Source organism: Amphibalanus amphitrite, unplaced genomic scaffold, assembly GCF_019059575.1.
Source record: "Amphibalanus amphitrite isolate SeventyFive unplaced genomic scaffold, NRLGWU_Aamphi_draft 000281F_arrow, whole genome shotgun sequence".
NCBI classification, from domain to species: Eukaryota; Metazoa; Arthropoda; class Thecostraca; order Balanomorpha; family Balanidae; genus Amphibalanus; species Amphibalanus amphitrite.
Genome location: NW_024881776.1, coordinates 441,431 through 463,343, shown reverse-complemented (window position 1 = coordinate 463,343; position 21,913 = coordinate 441,431). Strand labels below are relative to the sequence as shown.

The following is a 21,913-nucleotide window of genomic DNA, read 5'->3' as shown; positions in this document are numbered from 1 at the left end:
AATGTGCTTTTGGCTATATGTTTCAACTAAAAACAACTTATTATATACTATTTGGTTGCATTTCATCACGGCCGGCTGACGGCTGGCTGCCCACAGTTTGCCACGGCTGTGGGCGGCTGTGGCTGTGGAGCCACGGCTGCGGGGCGGCTAGGCTGTGGAAAATTGCAGCCGTGCAGAACTCTACTGGACTCTCAGGGGCGCGTTTATGGGTCAATGTCGGAAAACCGGTAAGGATTGACTCCAGGACTACTTTAGTATGCGGCAGATATAAGAAAATATTTGCATCCGTATTCACTGCAGCTCTCAGGTTAAAGAAAAATATTTTCACTTGTGTAACTTTATGCTTCATCGGTGTGGTGCCCGTGACCTTATGCATACAGTATGCTTAGCAGTCACCTTTCCCTGTGCTGCACATTTCCAATGCGGCCATTCCATCCACTTCCCTCGACGTTAGCTGTTTCTGACACCGACTCCAACCCACGGCACAGTTTCTCCCCTGGGCGCCCACTGGTCGTCCCACTCGGTTGACGTCTGCCCTTGACACCTCAAAGGCCGGTGTCGGCGACAGAGCGTCCAGCTCCGCGGGGTATCGGGAACCAGAGTGGGACCACAGTGCCACGGCTCTGATTGGGCCGGGACGCCCTCGCGTCGGTCTGTGCGCCGCAGGGCAAACAGATGTCACTGGGGCCTGTGTGGGCTGTCACTCCAAACCAATACGGCTGATACACAACCTGACGCGAGATCGCGCGTTAACCGAAAGGGTGGCAGGGGATCAAAGTTCAAAATGGGCTGCACTGAAAAGCTTGGCTTAGGTTGGCAACATGAATAATACAGCATATGTGCTTATATGCAAAATGTTGCTATTGCTTGCTTATGTTTTTGCAAAAAGTTTAGACGATATGATTTTACTGGCAAATTTATGAGGCTAGAATTCTTAAAAGCCATGCTATCGGCTGAAAGAGTGCACAATGCACAAATATTGACGTCTGCTAACTAAAGCCGAGCTTCTGACTAATCTGCATTGGTAGACCCGGCTTACCTCGAACTGGCTTGTAAGTCAGATGACGCCATAAACCACGGACCATCCTCAGCATTTAGGAGGCACCCGACACCAAAAAAGATGTAACTACTAACTAAACTCCCACAAAGCCAGGACGCTGACATAGCCATCCAGTCCTAACCTAACCGATCAGTGGACTCTGCCGCCATCTTGAATAGACCCTAAATGCCCACATCAGTCTCGAGTCGGCTGACGTTTCTCTTGATGGTGCCCCAGGTGGAGAACTTGCTGCCGCAGCACGTGACGCAGCACTTTCTCAAGGTGGATGTCACCACCAGCCAGCACGAGGAGCTGTACGCTCAGTCGTTCGACGAGGTCGGCGTCCTCTTCGCGTCCATGCCCAACTTTGCTGGTGAGCTTCGCTTTGGATAAAAACAGTGGTCTCAGCATAATATTTGCTATTCAAATCAGTTGAGCAGTTTTGTTGTTCTCTGCGTAGAAGCATAACGCGTGGTCAGTTGGTAAGAAATGGATGCATGGTAGCTTCAGGGCAGTGCAACTTTGCCACCAATATTATGTACAGCCCACCGCTAAAGTAATGCAGGGTTTTACCAATCTCAACGGTTGGCTTTGACTGGCGATTGTTTAATGCGGAGTGATCGAAAAGAAGATGTCAATAGCTAAAGTTGCAGCTGCAAGGGTGACGATACATACAGTCAAAGTTTCATTGTAGTCTGGCTAATCGTTCCTAAGCTTCAGAAGCAGAACATACCCATGACTGAAACCTCACATTACTTCTGCTGTGGACTGTACCTAATTGTATAGAGTGGTTTGTATGGCTTTCAACAATCGAGATTGACTTGCAAAACATATTATTTGCTATGCTATTGTATTAGTTAATCGTCAAATTTCATGTCGGCAGATTTCTATACTGAAGAATCGGTGAACAATCAGGGTCTGGAGTGTCTCCGTTTTCTGAACGAAGTTATCTCAGATTACGACGCGGTAAGTCATGTGAAGAATCATGGCCCTCGCATTGTGGCATTTTTGTGTGGTTTGATTCTGCTGTCGTTCAAGGATATAGGGTATGATATTATCCAAGAAAGCGGTCTTATAGACAGTTTGAAGATGGTTTTGGCAAGCAACTGTCAGGCCTCGCGGCGCCTGTTAAGACTACTAACCTCCTGAGTACTGATTAACTGTGTGTGTGTGTGGGTGGGGTGGGGGTGGGGGGGGGGGTGGGGTATGTATCTTTTTGTCGCATGACGATGCTGAATAAACAATAATAATAATAATAATAATTATGACACATTTGACATAACATAATGTTCTCGCTGATGTCCACCGTTTGACTTGACAAGATCTTTTCCCTACAGTTGCTCGACTCGCCAAGGTTTCGAGGCATCTCGAAAATCAAGACTATTGCATCATCCTACATGGCAGCTAGTGGTCTAGTGGCCTCGCAAGAGCTCAAAGTAAGGAAGACGCTCGTCATATCATCCCCCTTTGTTGTAAATAAAGAAATTATTCTTTTCATTTTAACCCGCGCCCGGCTGGGGGTCCTGGATTTCCACGCCCTGCTGGAGGGGGGTGCTCCTGGGCCACGTAGCGATACGCGGAAGGCGGCGTTCGAAAGAACGTCAAAAATAATGAGGAAATCACTTCGGTCAATTTTTTGGTCAGGTCAAAGGTCAGGTCACCAGAGGTCATTGAAGGCAAAATTTCGCCGATTTCCAGGTCGAATGTCGAAAATTTGCAAGAAGCCAACGCATAACTCGGGAACCAATAGAGCTACAGCGCCGCGGAAAAGCGCATTCGATAGCCCTATTAACGCCCTTTCTGAATAATTCTCTCAGATTTGACCTAACGTCAACGGTTTTGCCTGCAGGGGGCAAAAACCGCAAAAATAGCCGATTTTTTCGGAAACAGTTTTTCGCAATAACTTTTGACCCAAGCCTTGTACGAGCTTACTTTTACCGGCATCGTGTTCCTCTCGTCAAGACGCATCGAATGAACTATAACTTGACCTTGAAAGGTCAACTTGAAAATTTGACCTCAGGTCAAGGTCATGACCTGACCGGAAAGGGTCATGTTGCATATCAGTCGATCCGTATCGTCGAGCTGAACACATCTAAGGCGTTTTCATCGCTCTAGTATGCCTCTATCACAAGCTATTTGCGAAAAACTGTTAGATACCATTCGTGACCTAAGATGACCTCAGGGCATAAACAAGGGTCACGGACACCATTTTCATGTTCTGTGTGTCTAAAACACTTGTAATTCGGTGTTTGGGAGTGTTTATAATGTCTTTCGTCCAAAAGAGGCGCATTTCAATTTTCTCCCATTGACTTATAATGGGACCGTATTAGAGCCGGCGATTATCACGGAACATTAGTGTCGGGGCAGACTGCGGCGGGGCAGACTGCGGCGACCCCTAGGAAGAACAACTAGGGAGAACAACATTCGACAGATGGCAGCACTAGACGAGATAATCAGGCAATACTTTATTATTAATGGGAAAGAAATAATGCCAATGTTTGCCCTCACCAAGCATGTTACCACGACAATGGAAGAATGTAGTGTAATACCCCTCCCCGGGCCCGCCGCGGGCTGGCAGCGGCGGCCGGAGCCGGTCCGACCTTTAGCCGGCCGGGTCAGGTAACCGGGACGGCCGCGCCGCGGCGCCGCGCGCGTATTTACAAATTGCAACCGAGCTCCGCCGTGGGGTAAGGTGGGCAGGGGTTTTCGCACTACGGCTGCGGTTGAACTACCGTCTGTGGTAGAAACTTCAGGACGATGGCGCGTTTCATACGAAATCTGGCGCAATGATTGTTTGCTTCTGAACTTGTACTTTTATTGCTGTGAATTCTTGAAGCGGGAGTGTTTCAATAACAATTTGTGGATTATTTGAGTTTCTTTGTATAAACATAGAATAGTATTATGAAACATTGTGTGGAAACTGCAAATACTGATATGATCAATTACTTAGTTTGGGAATTGATACACATTTTGTAGAGATTTGTCTGGCAAATGGTGTAACAAACCTCAAGCCTATCATGATCTGAAGCTGTTGTAACAAATCAAAATTGCTTTGATGTTACATAGTACCTTGTTGGAAAGACTGGAGCATGGTTCAAGATGATGTGTAAAAATTCAAGATTTGTGCGAAAGCTTGTGACTGAAGAACGAAAGCAGTTCGATATGATGGCTCTATCAAACGTGGAAATGGACGACAAAAGTAAAGTTTCAACGTTCCAGCATGTGAGAATAACTTCAGAAATTCATAGTTCTTGTAGTATTGCATTCTTTTTATGTACAGTTATAGGTTTTGTTAGGGTATTTCAAATTCATTGTGTCAGTTGAGATATAGATGGATTGCGGAAAATTTTAGAATCATTGCATGGTAGCTAGGTACTTGTTCGGTAAAAAGATATGTGATGAATGCCATGAGAAGGTTTTTTATGATTCAATGTATGGTCGTTGTTGACTGTTGTACCTACAAAAATGCAAGCTTACTAGCAACTAGTTTCTGAATCAAATCGAATGTATATTTTGCCATGAATGTAAATATGTAGGGGAAGTTGGGGGAACGCCGAATACTTTTTTTTCTGACGCCCGTAGCACGCAAGGTAGACAACATGAGCTATTCTTGTTGGCGTCATTCGAGAGGCCAGTCTTTTGCCTTTCAAACATACCAGGCGCATTTGATGAATTCGCATACCGTTAAGCGCACAAACTAAAAATATTAAAGAAGTGACTTTTTCGGCGCTGCCCCGGACTGCGGGGAAAGCCGAAATTGGGAGAAATGATCTACGGGGAATGCCGACATTGATGTTTTGCCACTTTATCTCAAACTTTATCCAGAATTTATCAAAGCTGACACGCGTTTTAACCCTATTAGTGGCAGGCTCCTGGCTACCCCATATTAGTGGCAGGGGGGGGGGGCTGTTTACGACCCCCCTTGATATCTCGAGATCTAACCGGCCGATTTTCAAAATTCAAACGGCATTCGATTTGGCTCAACGAGATCTACATTTCTAAAAAAAATAAAATTAAAAAATGTCAATAGGGGGGTAGAGGGGGGTAAAAATGGGCAAATTGCAGATACATTTTAGACTGTTTATCACGGCCAGGTTTCTGAACCAATCTTAACGCAACTTTTGCCGAGCGATAGAGAATGAACCAGGAATTCACATGGATCCTAAAAATATGCATTTTCAAAAATCATAGGCGGATACAGATCATTGAGATTGGGGGTACACAAAAAGTATAGTAAATAAGGTTTTTGTTGGTACTGTTTCTAAAAAGGGTGGCAATGGTCTTGTTATGTTACAATTTTCTTATGAGAGAACGACTAAAATTGTATTGGTCATGCATAGGCGGTGTCAGGGCACCTATGTTGGGAGGTAAAAAATAGCCCCCCTTTTTGGACGCCTGGATCCGCCTATTATAGCAAAAACGTGTCAAAAGAGGATGCACAATAACTTTGTATATGTCATCACATGATACCTTTCATTCACTGTTCGTAAAACTGGTGCAGCATCGTGATCTTCGCCCAAATGACTCGCTTCACGAATAGGACCCCCAATTCCCAGTGCTCTGGAGCCGCCCCTGGTAAAGTTATGAACTTGAAATTTTCAGGGAATGTGCCCAATTTAGTTTTAGGAAAAGTCAGAAAATTTCAGCATCGTAGCTTCAGCGGTTTCGGAGATATTCCCGAAAAACCTGAGGGGTGGATAAAAACAACCCCCCCCTGCCACTAATAGGGTTAAGAGCTTGAGGACGCTTGGTGCACACTGGAAGTCATAATTGTGTGATATGATAAGAAAATGCCAGGTAGATAATTCCTTATAGGTAACAGGCCGTTGTGTCGGTTGAAAGTGTAATTTGTGTGACTAAAAATTCGCGTTGCTATTCTACAGCAGTTAAGTCCACGTAGCGTGCTTTAACGCACGCGTAATTGCACGTTTTCGGCATTACCCCAGCCAGCCATACTTTCATTTGCAGGCCCATAACTTTTCAACGTGCCGTATAAATTTCAAATAGGCAGCACACTTATGCAAAGACATGCTGAAGATTACTTGACCGAATTGGCCAGACAAACGGTAGCATAATGAGTAAGAAATGCAGCTTCAAAGGCGCATGTAGTACAAGGAACGCGTACCTTGAAAACGCTCTTGGCGCCCTCACAGCCGAACTATTCCGAATGACGACTCGTAACAAACATGCGATAATTGTAGTCACTTAAGCTTCAGAGCATCACTGACAGGTGGCATCCATGTCTTACGGTTTTCGAAATATCTCGAATTTCGGCTTTGCCCCAACTCCGGCATTGCCCCAACTTCCCCTACCTGCAAAGTATGTCAATAAATTTGTGTGATGTTGACCAGAGAGTTTTATCATCTAGGCATTTATGTCGCTTCTTACATTAGGTGTTAAGCATAGTAATTTGAATTACGGATGAACTTTGTGCCAATATCTTCAATGCACAATGTATGTAGCATGTCTACAACCCTCACTGATCCTGCTATAGCTATAGGCATTTGGCACCAGCTTGACCAAGGGCATGAACTTCACAGTTGCACAACCTTTTGTCATGTACCACCAGTCACTTTTTTACTTAACCCGCGCGGGGCTGGGGGGGGGGTAAATTTTACCCCCCTCGCGAATTTTTGCGATATCTCAAAAACGGCGGCGCGCAGCGCCGCCAAACTTTCAGTACCTTTTCTTACATCAATTTGACACGTTCCCTGAAAAATTTGAGCGAAATCCGTCGGAAAATTTTTGAGAAATTGACGTTTTAGTGACGTCATGTTCGTCATTTTCGACTCAAAAACGGCAAAAGTTCAAACGCCGCTAACATCTTCATTTTTAAAGGAATCAAGACGTAACAAAAAAAAGGTTATACGTAATTTTACTTTGTCTATCAAATGGCTATCTCGGTTTTTTGAAAATTTTGGATTTTGGCCTAAATTTTTTCAAAAAACTGACTTTTTTGGGAAAATCATTATAAAATCCAAAATTTTGAGTCTATCGAAAAAAGCGGAATATATGTCAGAGAAGTGGTCTATGTGCACCTACATACCAAATTTTAGAAGAATCGGTTCAAAAATGTGGGAGTTATTCAAAATTATATGACGTCACGACACACAAAATTTTTGAAAAATGACTTTTTTGGAAGTTGTAGACCTCGTACGAAAACAAAAATAGCACCATTCGATTCGCCGTGAAAAACTGCATCAGATAGACACCTTTTTAGGCCTTAACAACCAACTTCAAAATTTGACCTCACTTGACCTGACCTTGACCTGACCTCGACCTGAAATTCATCCAGAGGTGGTCCATATCACTTATTGAGTGTGCCTATTGAATGCTATGAGTAAAATGACCTATAAAACATGTGTCGCACATGCCCTTTTCTATATTTTGTTTTTTGGTGACCTGACCTGACCTGACCTGACCTTGACCTTGACCTCTGAATGATATTGTATGCAACGAATATTGTCTTGGTAGCCTAAGAACACGTTTTGGGCGATCAGTCTCAGTCCATGACTCCATTCTTCGGCAACTACGGTGCAAGGCCGATACTTTAGAAACTTGCAATTTGTACCCTTGACCTGACCTTGACCTTGACCTCAAACTTTAAATTAAGTACATGTTTTTAGTAGTTCGTGATGAGAGCTTTCAATTGGCGTTTGAATTTTCCAAATCGGACCGTTAGTTCGGGAGATAACAGGGGGGTAAAATTTACCCCCCCCCCAGCCCCGCGCGTTCGGCTGGAGACCCCAGCCCCGCGCGGGTTAAGGTGCACATAGCACTGCAGTGCACACAACAATGTGCAGAGGGCCTACACAAAAACAACATGATTAGTGTGCACTATGCACAGCATTTTACCCTGATTATTTGAATATTTTGATCACTCAACAGTCAGCAGTCAGGAGCTAATTATTGAATATCACATTTATCATACATCACTTGTCAAACAAGAGCATGATGACACACATTTTGACAAGCAATCATGGTAGTATTCCAATAAGTTGGACAGTCACCTCCCTGGGCGTCATTTTTCCAGGAAGATACCTACCTCGTCAGGTGTTGTGGTAGGCTAGGTTGAATTGGGTTAAGTTAGGCGAAGTAAGGTGGTTAGGACCAGGTCAGGCCGTAAGGCCTGGTCAGGTTGATTTTAATCTTTCATTCTAATTTGACCTAGATACCTATTACCTATGTTTTGCTCAAGCCTGAATTTCATTAGGTAATGAGTTAATTTTGCTTTGTCTTTATCTGTCTTGTTTTGTGTTTTTCTCCCTTATATTTTGCCCCATAGGCATGGGGTGGAGCTTTTCCAGGGAAGGTGGTGGAGCATGATTGGAGGCGCTCAAACAGACGGCATAGGAGGGCACGGTTTCTGAACGCGCACTGATGCCTGATTCAAGCCACGCTGTCTTCATGCGGGGCGGCGCGCTACTTAATAGTCCCTAAAAGAACGGGAAGTGATGCCGATAGAACCTTCAACCATTCTGGGCTAACGCTTATGACTTGGAAAAAGTCGCGATCCCAATTCAATCGAAAACCTGTGGGCTCTTGTTCAGCAGGAGGTGTATGAAGAGCCACCCGCCATAAGCATTGCTCAACCGCAGGCACAGGTTTAGACGGCGTTGGTCCGCATCCAAGCCAGTGTGCTGGAGAATCCATTGGCTGAAATGCTCCAGAACATTCATCACTGTGTTTTTATGAAAGGTGGCTACAAGCTCAGTTAAAAGAAAAAGTACCAGATTGTTTTGCTTTTTAATTACAGCGGGAAGAAAGGTGTCCGGATAATTTCGTTACACCCCCTGTAATATTCAAATGGTTGCTAAATTCGAAATCAGCTCCAAAAACTAGCCTAGAAACATGTAAAACTCGAAAAAGGAACCGAGGTCATCAAAGGTCATTGAGCTGACCTGACCTTCAGGTGACCTTGACACCCACCCTAATGCATGGGACCAGCATCATATCACATGTTTCAACGCTTGAAACCACGTGAAAACTGCAACCGCGCGGCTAATGCGAGCCGACATACGCCGAATCGCGATTCGGGCCAAACATGGTCTCGAGAAATAGGTCACAGGTCAAAGGTCATTTGGGTCAGGGTCATGAAATTTTCAGGGTAGGTGTAAAATTGATAAAATCGGGGGCATTGAAAGTTTCGTCGCGATCAGACGGTTTTTACGCGAGTTACTCACGAAAAACCGATAAAGCGCACCCAAAAAGGCAGAAATATGCACATGCGATATCCTATACTGCGAAAAAAGGTCCATCATTTTTTAAGGTCGCCGACAAATTGTAATTACCCTAAGCTCAGGCAGATGTATGGTAGAGAATCCCCCAAGTGAAATACACTACGGCGGAAATAAAATACCCTACGGCGGAGCTCGGTTGCAATTTGTAAATACGCGCGCCGCGCTCGGGCCGGCCGGGAGGCGTATTTACAAATTGCAACCGAACTCCGCCGTAGGGTATTTTATTTCCGCCGTAGTGTATTTCACTTGGGGGATTCTCTACCATACATCTGCCTGAGCTTAGGGTAATTACAATTTGTCGGCGACCTTAAAAAATGATGAACCTTTTTTCGCAGTATAGGATATCGCATGTGCATATTTCTGCCTTTTTGGGTGCGCTTTATCGGTTTTTCGTGAGTAACTCGCGTAAAAACCGTCTGATCGCGACGAAACTTTCAATGCCCCCGATTTTATCAATTTTACACCTACCCTGAAAATTTCATGACCCTGACCCAAATGACCTTTGACCTGTGACCTATTTCTCGAGACCATGTTTGGCCCGAATCGCGATTCGGCGTATGTCGGCTCGCATTAGCCGCGCGGTTGCAGTTTTCACGTGGTTTCAAGCGTTGAAACATGTGATATGATGCTGGTCCCATGCATTAGGGTGGGTGTCAAGGTCACCTGAAGGTCAGGTCAGCTCAATGACCTTTGATGACCTCGGTTCCTTTTTCGAGTTTTACATGTTTCTAGGCTAGTTTTTGGAGCTGATTTCGAATTTAGCAACCATTTGAATATTACAGGGGGTGTAACGAAATTATCCGGACACCTTTCTTCCCGCTGTAATTAAAAAGCAAAACAATCTGGTACTTTTTCTTTTAACTGAGCTTGTAGCCACCTTTCATAAAAACACAGTGATGAATGTTCTGGAGCATTTCAGCCAATGGATTCTCCAGCACACTGGCTTGGATGCGGACCAACGCCGTCTAAACCTGTGCCTGCGGTTGAGCAATGCTTATGGCGGGTGGCTCTTCATACACCTCCTGCTGAACAAGAGCCCACAGGTTTTCGATTGAATTGGGATCGCGACTTTTTCCAAGTCATAAGCGTTAGCCCAGAATGGTTGAAGGTTCTATCGGCATCACTTCCCGTTCTTTTAGGGACTATTAAGTAGCGCGCCGCCCCGCATGAAGACAGCGTGGCTTGAATCAGGCATCAGTGCGCGTTCAGAAACCGTGCCCTCCTATGCCGTCTGTTTGAGCGCCTCCAATCATGCTCCACCACCTTCCCTGGAAAAGCTCCACCCCATGCCTATGGGGCAAAATATAAGGGAGAAAAACACAAAACAAGACAGATAAAGACAAAGCAAAATTAACTCATTACCTAATGAAATTCAGGCTTGAGCAAAACATAGGTAATAGGTATCTAGGTCAAATTAGAATGAAAGATTAAAATCAACCTGACCAGGCCTTACGGCCTGACCTGGTCCTAACCACCTTACTTCGCCTAACTTAACCCAATTCAACCTAGCCTACCACAACACCTGACGAGGTAGGTATCTTCCTGGAAAAATGACGCCCAGGGAGGTGACTGTCCAACTTATTGGAATACTACCATGATTGCTTGTCAAAATGTGTGTCATCATGCTCTTGTTTGACAAGTGATGTATGATAAATGTGATATTCAATAATTAGCTCCTGACTGCTGACTGTTGAGTGATCAAAATATTCAAATAATCAGGGTAAAATGCTGTGCATAGTGCACACTAATCATGTTGTTTTTGTGTAGGCCCTCTGCACATTGTTGTGTGCACTGCAGTGCTATGTGCACCTTAACCCGCGCGGGGCTGGGGTCTCCAGCCGAACGCGCGGGGCTGGGGGGGGGTAAATTTTACCCCCCTGTTATCTCCCGAACTAACGGTCCGATTTGGAAAATTCAAACGCCAATTGAAAGCTCTCATCACGAACTACTAAAAACATGTACTTAATTTAAAGTTTGAGGTCAAGGTCAAGGTCAGGTCAAGGGTAAAAATTGCAAGTTTCTAAAGTATCGGCCTTGCACCGTAGTTGCCGAAGAATGGAGTCATGGACTGAGACTGATCGCCCAAAACGTGTTCTTAGGCTACCAAGACAATATTCGTTGCATACAATATCATTCAGAGGTCAAGGTCAAGGTCAGGTCAGGTCAGGTCACCAAAAAACAAAATATAGAAAAGGGCATGTGCGACACATGTTTTATAGGTCATTTTACTCATAGCATTCAATAGGCACACTCAATAAGTGATATGGACCACCTCTGGATGAATTTCAGGTCGAGGTCAGGTCAAGGTCAGGTCAAGTGAGGTCAAATTTTGAAGTTGGTTGTTAAGGCCTAAAAAGGTGTCTATCTGATGCAGTTTTTCACGGCGAATCGAATGGTGCTATTTTTGTTTTCGTACGAGGTCTACAACTTCCAAAAAAGTCATTTTTCAAAAATTTTGTGTGTCGTGACGTCATATAATTTTTAATAACTCCCACATTTTTGAACCGATTCTTCTAAAATTTGGTATGTAGGTGCACATAGACCACTTCTCTGACATATATTCCGCTTTTTTCGATAGACTCAAAATTTTGGATTTTATAATGATTTTCCCAAAAAAAGTCAGTTTTTTGAAAAAATTTAGGCCAAAATCCAAAATTTTCAAAAAACCGAGATAGCCATTTGATAGACAAAGTAAAATTACGTATAACCTTTTTTTGTTACGTCTTGATTCCTTTAAAAATGAAGATGTTAGCGGCGTTTGAACTTTTGCCGTTTTTGAGGCGAAAATGACGAACATGACGTCACTAAAACGTCAATTTCTCAAAAATTTTCCGACGGATTTCGCTCAAATTTTTCAGGGAACGTGTCAAATTGATGTAAGAAAAGGTACTGAAAGTTTGGCGGCGCTGCGCGCCGCCGTTTTTGAGATATCGCAAAAATTCGCGAGGGGGGTAAAATTTACCCCCCCCAGCCCCGCGCGGGTTAAGTAAAAAAGTGACTGGTGGTACATGACAAAAGGTTGTGCAACTGTGAAGTTCATGCCCTTGGTCAAGCTGGTGCCAAATGCCTATAGCTATAGCAGGATCAGTGAGGGTTGTAGACATGCTACATACATTGTGCATTGAAGATATTGGCACAAAGTTCATCCGTAATTCAAATTACTATGCTTAACACCTAATGTAAGAAGCGACATAAATGCCTAGATGATAAAACTCTCTGGTCAACATCACACAAATTTATTGACATACTTTGCAGGTAGGGGAAGTTGGGGCAATGCCGGAGTTGGGGCAAAGCCGAAATTCGAGATATTTCGAAAACCGTAAGACATGGATGCCACCTGTCAGTGATGCTCTGAAGCTTAAAGGGACCCTCCCACCTTCAAAAAAGTTAATGAATTGGCATGAAAGTGATGTCGCTCGGTTCAGAAAGAGCAAAAACGCATATCTACCAAATTTCATCGAAAAATATTCACCGGTTTTCAAGATATTAGACTTATACTTTTGTTTACTTTTTGGGATCTCCGCTGTTCCTAGCGACTTTATTTGAAAGTGCGGCATTTGTTGCGCGCAAAGCAGCATATACCACCGCGTGCTACAAAACGTTTTAGTCAAACATTTAACGGACGTTCGAAAGCCTGATGACGTCATCAGATTCCCGTAATGGTTAAGAGATAGGGACCACGCTGGTCCCACCCTGCAAGTAAAGGGAAGAAATTTCTTGAACACCATAAAGCTGCGGGGGTTGCGACCAGGATAAATGGTGGTTTCTGAGCCTGGCCGCAAACTTGGCTATCTCAACTCAAAACTAATGTTAAGGTGGGAGGGTCCCTTTAAGTGACTACAATTATCGCATGTTTGTTACGAGTCGTCATTCGGAATAGTTCGGCTGTGAGGGCGCCAAGAGCGTTTTCAAGGTACGCGTTCCTTGTACTACATGCGCCTTTGAAGCTGCATTTCTTACTCATTATGCTACCGTTTGTCTGGCCAATTCGGTCAAGTAATCTTCAGCATGTCTTTGCATAAGTGTGCTGCCTATTTGAAATTTATACGGCACGTTGAAAAGTTATGGGCCTGCAAATGAAAGTATGGCTGGCTGGGGTAATGCCGAAAACGTGCAATTACGCGTGCGTTAAAGCACGCTACGTGGACTTAACTGCTGTAGAATAGCAACGCGAATTTTTAGTCACACAAATTACACTTTCAACCGACACAACGGCCTGTTACCTATAAGGAATTATCTACCTGGCATTTTCTTATCATATCACACAATTATGACTTCCAGTGTGCACCAAGCGTCCTCAAGCTCTTAACCCTATTAGTGGCAGGGGGGGTTGTTTTTATCCACCCCTCAGGTTTTTCGGGAATATCTCCGAAACCGCTGAAGCTACGATGCTGAAATTTTCTGACTTTTCCTAAAACTAAATTGGGCACATTCCCTGAAAATTTCAAGTTCATAACTTTACCAGGGGCGGCTCCAGAGCACTGGGAATTGGGGGTCCTATTCGTGAAGCGAGTCATTTGGGCGAAGATCACGATGCTGCACCAGTTTTACGAACAGTGAATGAAAGGTATCATGTGATGACATATACAAAGTTATTGTGCATCCTCTTTTGACACGTTTTTGCTATAATAGGCGGATCCAGGCGTCCAAAAAGGGGGGCTATTTTTTACCTCCCAACATAGGTGCCCTGACACCGCCTATGCATGACCAATACAATTTTAGTCGTTCTCTCATAAGAAAATTGTAACATAACAAGACCATTGCCACCCTTTTTAGAAACAGTACCAACAAAAACCTTATTTACTATACTTTTTGTGTACCCCCAATCTCAATGATCTGTATCCGCCTATGATTTTTGAAAATGCATATTTTTAGGATCCATGTGAATTCCTGGTTCATTCTCTATCGCTCGGCAAAAGTTGCGTTAAGATTGGTTCAGAAACCTGGCCGTGATAAACAGTCTAAAATGTATCTGCAATTTGCCCATTTTTACCCCCCTCTACCCCCCTATTGACATTTTTTAATTTTATTTTTTTTAGAAATGTAGATCTCGTTGAGCCAAATCGAATGCCGTTTGAATTTTGAAAATCGGCCGGTTAGATCTCGAGATATCAAGGGGGGGTCGTAAACAGCCCCCCCCCCCTGCCACTAATATGGGGTAGCCAGGAGCCTGCCACTAATAGGGTTAAAACGCGTGTCAGCTTTGATAAATTCTGGATAAAGTTTGAGATAAAGTGGCAAAACATCAATGTCGGCATTCCCCGTAGATCATTTCTCCCAATTTCGGCTTTCCCCGCAGTCCGGGGCAGCGCCGAAAAAGTCACTTCTTTAATATTTTTAGTTTGTGCGCTTAACGGTATGCGAATTCATCAAATGCGCCTGGTATGTTTGAAAGGCAAAAGACTGGCCTCTCGAATGACGCCAACAAGAATAGCTCATGTTGTCTACCTTGCGTGCTACGGGCGTCAGAAAAAAGTATTCGGCGTTCCCCCAACTTCCCCTACATATTTACATTCATGGCAAAATATACATTCGATTTGATTCAGAAACTAGTTGCTAGTAAGCTTGCATTTTTGTAGGTACAACAGTCAACAACGACCATACATTGAATCATAAAAAACCTTCTCATGGCATTCATCACATATCTTTTTACCGAACAAGTACCTAGCTACCATGCAATGATTCTAAAATTTTCCGCAATCCATCTATATCTCAACTGACACAATGAATTTGAAATACCCTAACAAAACCTATAACTGTACATAAAAAGAATGCAATACTACAAGAACTATGAATTTCTGAAGTTATTCTCACATGCTGGAACGTTGAAACTTTACTTTTGTCGTCCATTTCCACGTTTGATAGAGCCATCATATCGAACTGCTTTCGTTCTTCAGTCACAAGCTTTCGCACAAATCTTGAATTTTTACACATCATCTTGAACCATGCTCCAGTCTTTCCAACAAGGTACTATGTAACATCAAAGCAATTTTGATTTGTTACAACAGCTTCAGATCATGATAGGCTTGAGGTTTGTTACACCATTTGCCAGACAAATCTCTACAAAATGTGTATCAATTCCCAAACTAAGTAATTGATCATATCAGTATTTGCAGTTTCCACACAATGTTTCATAATACTATTCTATGTTTATACAAAGAAACTCAAATAATCCACAAATTGTTATTGAAACACTCCCGCTTCAAGAATTCACAGCAATAAAAGTACAAGTTCAGAAGCAAACAATCATTGCGCCAGATTTCGTATGAAACGCGCCATCGTCCTGAAGTTTCTACCACAGACGGTAGTTCAACCGCAGCCGTAGTGCGAAAACCCCTGCCCACCTTACCCCACGGCGGAGCTCGGTTGCAATTTGTAAATACGCGGCCGGGAGACGGAGTCGGGTGCCCGCCGGCGAGCCGTCGGCAAGGGCGCGGGGCACATTAGTCGAGTTGAATGTTCACTGTTCAGTCTTGAGTGCGAGTGATGTATGTGTGAATCGATATGTGAGCAGCAAAATCCAACAAGAAAACAAAATCCGTGAAAGAAAGGCAACGCTGGCAAACATCACCACCATAGTCTTCCCTCCTACGCCGAACGGGTTCCACACCAACTGGCATCAGCGAGAGTAAAACTAGGATCCTAACAGACCCGCCCACCGCCCCACCGTCACCCCATTCCTTCCCAAGTCTCCTTCCCCTCCGCTCGGGGCGTCTTTCAGCTACGCAAGAAGGAATCGGCAGACTAAGACACCTGGGCGAGCGAGGAGGGGAAGTTGAGACCGTGTTTCCGCCAAAAGAGAAAACAACCAAGTTAGGTGGTAGGTAACTACACCTGCGCTATCTACATCAGCTGCCCCGCATGACACTAATGGGGAGGTCGCAAAATTGACCTGACTTTAGGTCATCGATATCAAAATTCTGAGATATACATTTTGTACATGCTATTGCTCTTAGCAATCGCTGAAAGTTTCAAAGTGATCGGTCACTCGGTGTAGCTATGACAGACATTGAAACTTTTTATGAGGTGAGGTCACTTCAAGTGACCTGGTGACCTGACCTTGAATGACCTTGGTCTGAAATTTTCACAACATGTGTAGAATTGATGTAGGTATGATAAGGTGTACCAAAAACGGCGGCGGAGATATTCGCGAAAAACCACAAGGGGGGTGTTCAAACACCCCCCCAGCAGGGCGCGGGTTAACTTATTATGCAACAGGGCGAGTCTGGTCGGCGGCAGTTCCTTGAAACGAGATGGACATTTTGCGCAGCACATCGCTGCCTTATTCGACTATCATAATATGAGAAGCTGCAGAATTTCTCGTACGTTTTATCCCTATTCCTGGCGGGCTCCGCCGGGACAAGAAACTGGCGGGGGGGGCCGATTCGGCCCCCCCCCCTGAGATCTCGAGAACGAAGCAAGATAGCGACAAGCGGTAAACGGCATCGGATACGCACGGCCAAGATCTACAATTTTTACAAAGGTCATTTTCAGGTCAGGTCAAAGATGACGTCACAGGGGTCGAAAAAGTCAAAATGGCGGCGCTAGATATGGAGAGAGTTTTTCTCGAATACCTTTCGAATTAGTCAAGATAGGAACAAACTAAGGGCATCATCGTGATCCTCTCGTCAATCCGCATCGATTGATATATATGTTGACCTCGAAAGGTCAAGGTCAAAGGTTGACCTCAGGTCACGTGACCTCGAGGTCATCATGTATATCATTCGATGCGTCTTGACGAGCTGAACACAATGAGACCATCCACGCGTCTGTATCTTGTTCCTGTACGGAGTTATTGGCCAAAAACCTTTGGTGACCTTTGATGACGTCACATGACCTCACAGCTGCCCAACAGCAAAACAGACCTCAAGGTAGTGAAGGTTGATCGTATATGAAGTCATGTATGGTATATGGGGCCATTCCGACCCGTTTTAGTGGTAAAAACAGGGAGTTGATTTTTCCCCCATTGACTTATAATGGGGAGGTCGCGAAATTGACCTGACCTTAGGTCACCGATATCAAAATTCCGAGATATACAAATTGCACATACTGGTACCCTAACTAAACCCTGAAGAGAAGAAATTGATCGGTCAAAAACTCTAGCTCTGGCGTGATTGCAAACTTTTCTGAGTTAGGGTCACCAAACCGCCTCTGGTGACCTGACCTGAGGTCAGATCAACTCAAAATTTTCAGACATGTTGCGTAGAAGCCTTTTAGGAAAAGTCAGAAAATTTGAGCTTCCTAGCTCAACGCGTTTGGGAGAAATAACCAAAAAACCTCAGGGGGGGGGGGCTCCTGAGGCCCCCCCCGCCAGGAATAGGGTTATACAAGCACCGGTTAGAAAAGTTATCAGGTGCAAGCGCTGGAAAATCGGCTGAGTTGGATATAGTAATAACGGTCCTTGTTTTTAGTAGCACATATTATACCAAAAGAAGTATTAGGTATCCGATATGTCTCGTCAATGCCGCAGATCCATGTTTTATCCCAGGAAATTATGGGATGCGACTTTTTATGTGAAGATAATCTGACTCTAATGCTACCTTGATAAGCATTTATTCCCGGCTTCTAATAACAAGGTGGCATTGAAGTCGCTTCTTTGAATGTTCACGTGCGATCAATACCTAGGTAAATGCCAGCCAAACACTATAATCTGTACGATTGACTATGAAAAAATACTACTGATAAGACTGGGCGAAGCGTAATGACTGGCCTGTTTTGTAGTGATAATTATCGGCGCTGTGGTCACGTCTGTATAGCTGTGTTTCTGGAGTCACACCATATGACCCGTCCGTTTTCAGGGGGAACCAGACGAGGTGCGGTGGCGCCATCTCTCTGTCCTGGTGGAATTCGCTATGCAGCTTCGGGCCACTCTCAACAACATCAACGCAGAAAGCTTCAATCATTTCATCCTGCAAATGGGTAAGGCAACTTCTTTTGCCTAGGTGTAAGCATCTAGAGTGTAGCGTTTAATGTAATATAGTCCATTTTTCAACAGCTCCATGGCATTCCATTCCATTCCATTCCAACTGTTTATTGGTAATACAACTTAAACGCATAATATATAGTAAAATAAGAGGAGGCACAAAAGCCAAAGGGCTTAATCTCGGTGCCAACTCTCGTGATGCAGTGCACCGGAAATATGCATAATACTAGCGCAGACACACATACATGCATACTTGCATACATACACATACATACAAACATGCTTACATACATACGTACATTCATACATACATACATACATACGTACACGCCTGAACACATTCATCATCTCTCATACTTCGAACATACGCTCAGTCAGAAGTTCGCCCGACCGCCGCCCCGTCGCCGGCCACCGCCCGCAGCCACCGCCCCCGCACGCCCCGCCAGGAGGCCGCGCCCGGCCAGGTCCCTGGATTAAGTTAGAAAACGCATGAGAATCTGTGAGTATCTTGTATAAATGCAACAAAATTTTGCACATTGCTGTTTGAAATTCCTTTTTTGTGGCTAAAAGGAACGCAGGGACCAAGGCGGTAGCCGGTAAATATACTTTCAAAACAGCAGCAAAGCTGGTAGATGCTAAAAAGCCTTATCCCTATTTCACTTCACCCAACATTTCTGAGAATTGGATGCATATTTCAACGCGCTAAATGGCTTATTTCTCACGCTTTTATACGGTCTTCTACCACCGAACGGTTCCAAACCATAAGCATCGTGGGAACGACTATTGAGCGCCTTCATTCAGTAATATGAGGCCGGCTGGCCGGAAATGGTTGATGGCGGGCCCCCCGGCAGGCTCGCGGCTCGTTCGGGGAACTGGCGGCTGGCTATGAGCGGTGCACTGGGGCGCGGCGCCGGCGGCGTCATTTCAGTGAAACGTGACTGACGGGGGCTATTGGTCCCCTGGCACTGAGACGGCTGGCTGCTCCACACACCGGCAGTCAATCAGGCTCATAACTACATCGCATTAGACGTTTAATCAGCCCTAATGTCGAATACCTACCGATAAATTAATAACCACCGTAACTGTGGACGGTACCTATATCAGCCCATGCCATCGGTTCCGCCGTCCAAAGCTGTCCCCGGCGATCCTTCGGTTCCATCTTACGCCGTCCTTCATTGAAGGCTATGCATATTATTAAGCGATATGATTGATCCAACGATCATATTAGCTAATGCATCAAAGGAAAAAACGTAGTCTGGCCTGCATATTTCGGCTTACCTATGTTCAATACACTTAGAGTATAGTTGTCCGTATTTACTTTCTTTTATGTTATTTATGCACATAGCACTCAATATAGTAGCAGTATTTGTATTTTTTAGCACCGCAGACTGTGCGTCGGTCTCATCCGGCCCCGTCGTAGATGATCCGTTATTCCTTTCACACTCCGTCTTAGTCACTTAGTCGCAATGGATGTCCGCGAACCCTTCGCCTTCACTACATATAAGCTCGTGGCGTCACATGTGAAGGGTCTGCCGTCGTCGGAAACACCCCATCGCGGGTCAGATAAAGATCCGGACAACAGTCGGAGCGCCGTAAAGACGGACCCCCGGGCAGAAACGACCGGGGCGGCGACCCACACACAACGCTGAGCGCAACTAATGAGACGGCACTGAGAGAGTTGTTTGCGGGGTGGAACAGTGTGTTTGCTGGGTGAAGCAGTATGTTTGCTGGGTGGAGCAGTGTGTTTGCTGGGTGGAGCAGTATGTCGCTACAAAGGGCCGTCGGCACTCTCCAGGGTGTCGCTACTCGCTCCACAGTTGTTTTGTCTTGGATACAAGACGGGGATTTATATTTTGTAGTGTACGGTGGAGAGAAACTTGTTTTCTACCCCCTACTTAAAAAAGATCACGGTCGTTGCGATTTGTTAGCGGTACCTCAGAGTTCAATCTCAATAAGTTACCATGCTATTGGCTTGAAAATGACAGCGTCCGTTGTGATTATGAAAAATGTCCTGCTACAATTGTCGAACCGGAACGCCCATACTACCTCCTGAACGTTTCTGCCAACTGTTCGTGCCGCTGACGATCAAGCATATGTATCTGTTTTTGACAGTCAGTGGACTTCTAACCGTGACCACCCGGCTGACCGTTTCTAACCCTTGTTCTTTCGCTGACTCTCGCTGACCGCTTCTGATAACTTTTCCACCGTCTATTCCTGCCGATTGCCACTGTCTCTGACTGCGGTTTTCCACCTACTTCCCTAACCACAGTTTCACCTGTGACAGGCATCAACCACGGCCCGGTGACAGCCGGGGTGATCGGCGCCAGGAAGCCGCACTACGACATCTGGGGCAACACGGTCAATGTGGCCAGCCGGATGGAGAGCACCGGACAGGCCGGCCAGATTCAGGTGCGGTGCGGGCGGGGAGGTCGGGTTTGAGAATCGGGAAAACGACGGTAAGCTTAGGTCAGGGCTAGGTTGAGAGACCAGTAAGGCTAATTTGGTTCAGATGGGAACAGGATAGACTAAGCTCACATGCAATGCTGAGTGGGCCAACGCGGTCAAATTCACTGACAAATTTGCCGTTCAAATGAAATATCAATGCAAGTCAGCACTGAGAAAACAGTGTCCCGATTTTCGGGATCAGAGACCAGTTTTCGGGCTAATGTACCATATTCAAAACAGACAGCACATTTGGAGAATACTTTCTGAGCTAGCGCCACATGGGCTCATACGATCCCTTAAATCGGTATCATTGATCGCAGAAACAGAGCTCAGTCAGTACCCATTATCGGTGTCAAGCTCTAAAACTAGTCTCACTATGATACCAGTTTTCAGCCTGATCCCCATTTTCGAGCTCACCTGATTCCAGTTTGAGGGCTCAAATTGTGTGGTGAAGCCAATATTAGGGCTCACGTCATCGCTTTTCGGGGCTTTGGTAAAAGCTGGATTGCGTCAGCTGGCTGGCCAGCTGGCGACGCACGAAAGGTATTTAATTTTAGATATACCTAAGCGCGGTAGTAGGATGGACGTAAATATTTCAAATGGCTTTAAATGAAAAATTGATTGGTAAATATTCATTCTTTTATATCTAGCATTGATATGTAAGAAGCTCTGCTAGCGCCACCATACGGCGCCAGCTGGCAAAAAATCCAGTTAATACCAGAGCCCGCTTTTCGTCCGATGCAGCCCCTCCTCCCCCTTCCCCCGTGTCCAGCAGCTGCGAATAAGACGAAGCCGCGGACAAACTTTTTTTTTTTGCTCGGCCAGCCTAGCGCCAGTCTCGAGCGGTGGGACAGTTAACCGGCAATTTTGGCCGGGATGCAAAAGTTACGTTAAACCGGTTTATGTTAACCCGGGAGCAAATAACAACGTGGGAGCCTATCTAAGGTGTGGCAAAGCTAACGGATTACTTACTTGTTGCCGAGGTGCCCAAAGAAGGTACTGGAACCGAAAACACAACATTGGTTCATGTATTTATTAACATTCATACACACAGTCATACTTGTGCAAGGTGTCAGTGTTCGGTTGTGGGGTGTAATAGCCAGGGAAAAAGTTCTATGAACTGAAAAACCCGGCGCCTATTACTTCGCAACATGGTTGTGTATTCAACATGAACTGCAAGGAGTGCAGACGACATTGCCTGTGCTAACTTAACGTCTCACGGGCAGCGCCGCGCTCTGACACCTTGGTCCCAGAAGCGGCGGCGTT

General features: G+C 45.0%; 1 protein-coding gene across 1 annotated transcript in view; it reads left to right on the top strand.

The window, feature by feature from the left end:
* Positions 1-21,913, top strand: part of LOC122387301 (adenylate cyclase type 3-like) — a 53,158-nt gene that overhangs the window by 25,805 nt on the left and 5,440 nt on the right. Inside the window, exons 7-11 of the mRNA XM_043377397.1 lie at positions 1,277-1,412; positions 1,923-2,005; positions 2,377-2,475; positions 18,078-18,198; positions 20,487-20,611. Of these exons, the coding sequence (XP_043233332.1) occupies positions 1,277-1,412; positions 1,923-2,005; positions 2,377-2,475; positions 18,078-18,198; positions 20,487-20,611 (564 nt within the window). The remainder of the gene's footprint in view (positions 1-1,276; positions 1,413-1,922; positions 2,006-2,376; positions 2,476-18,077; positions 18,199-20,486; positions 20,612-21,913) is intronic.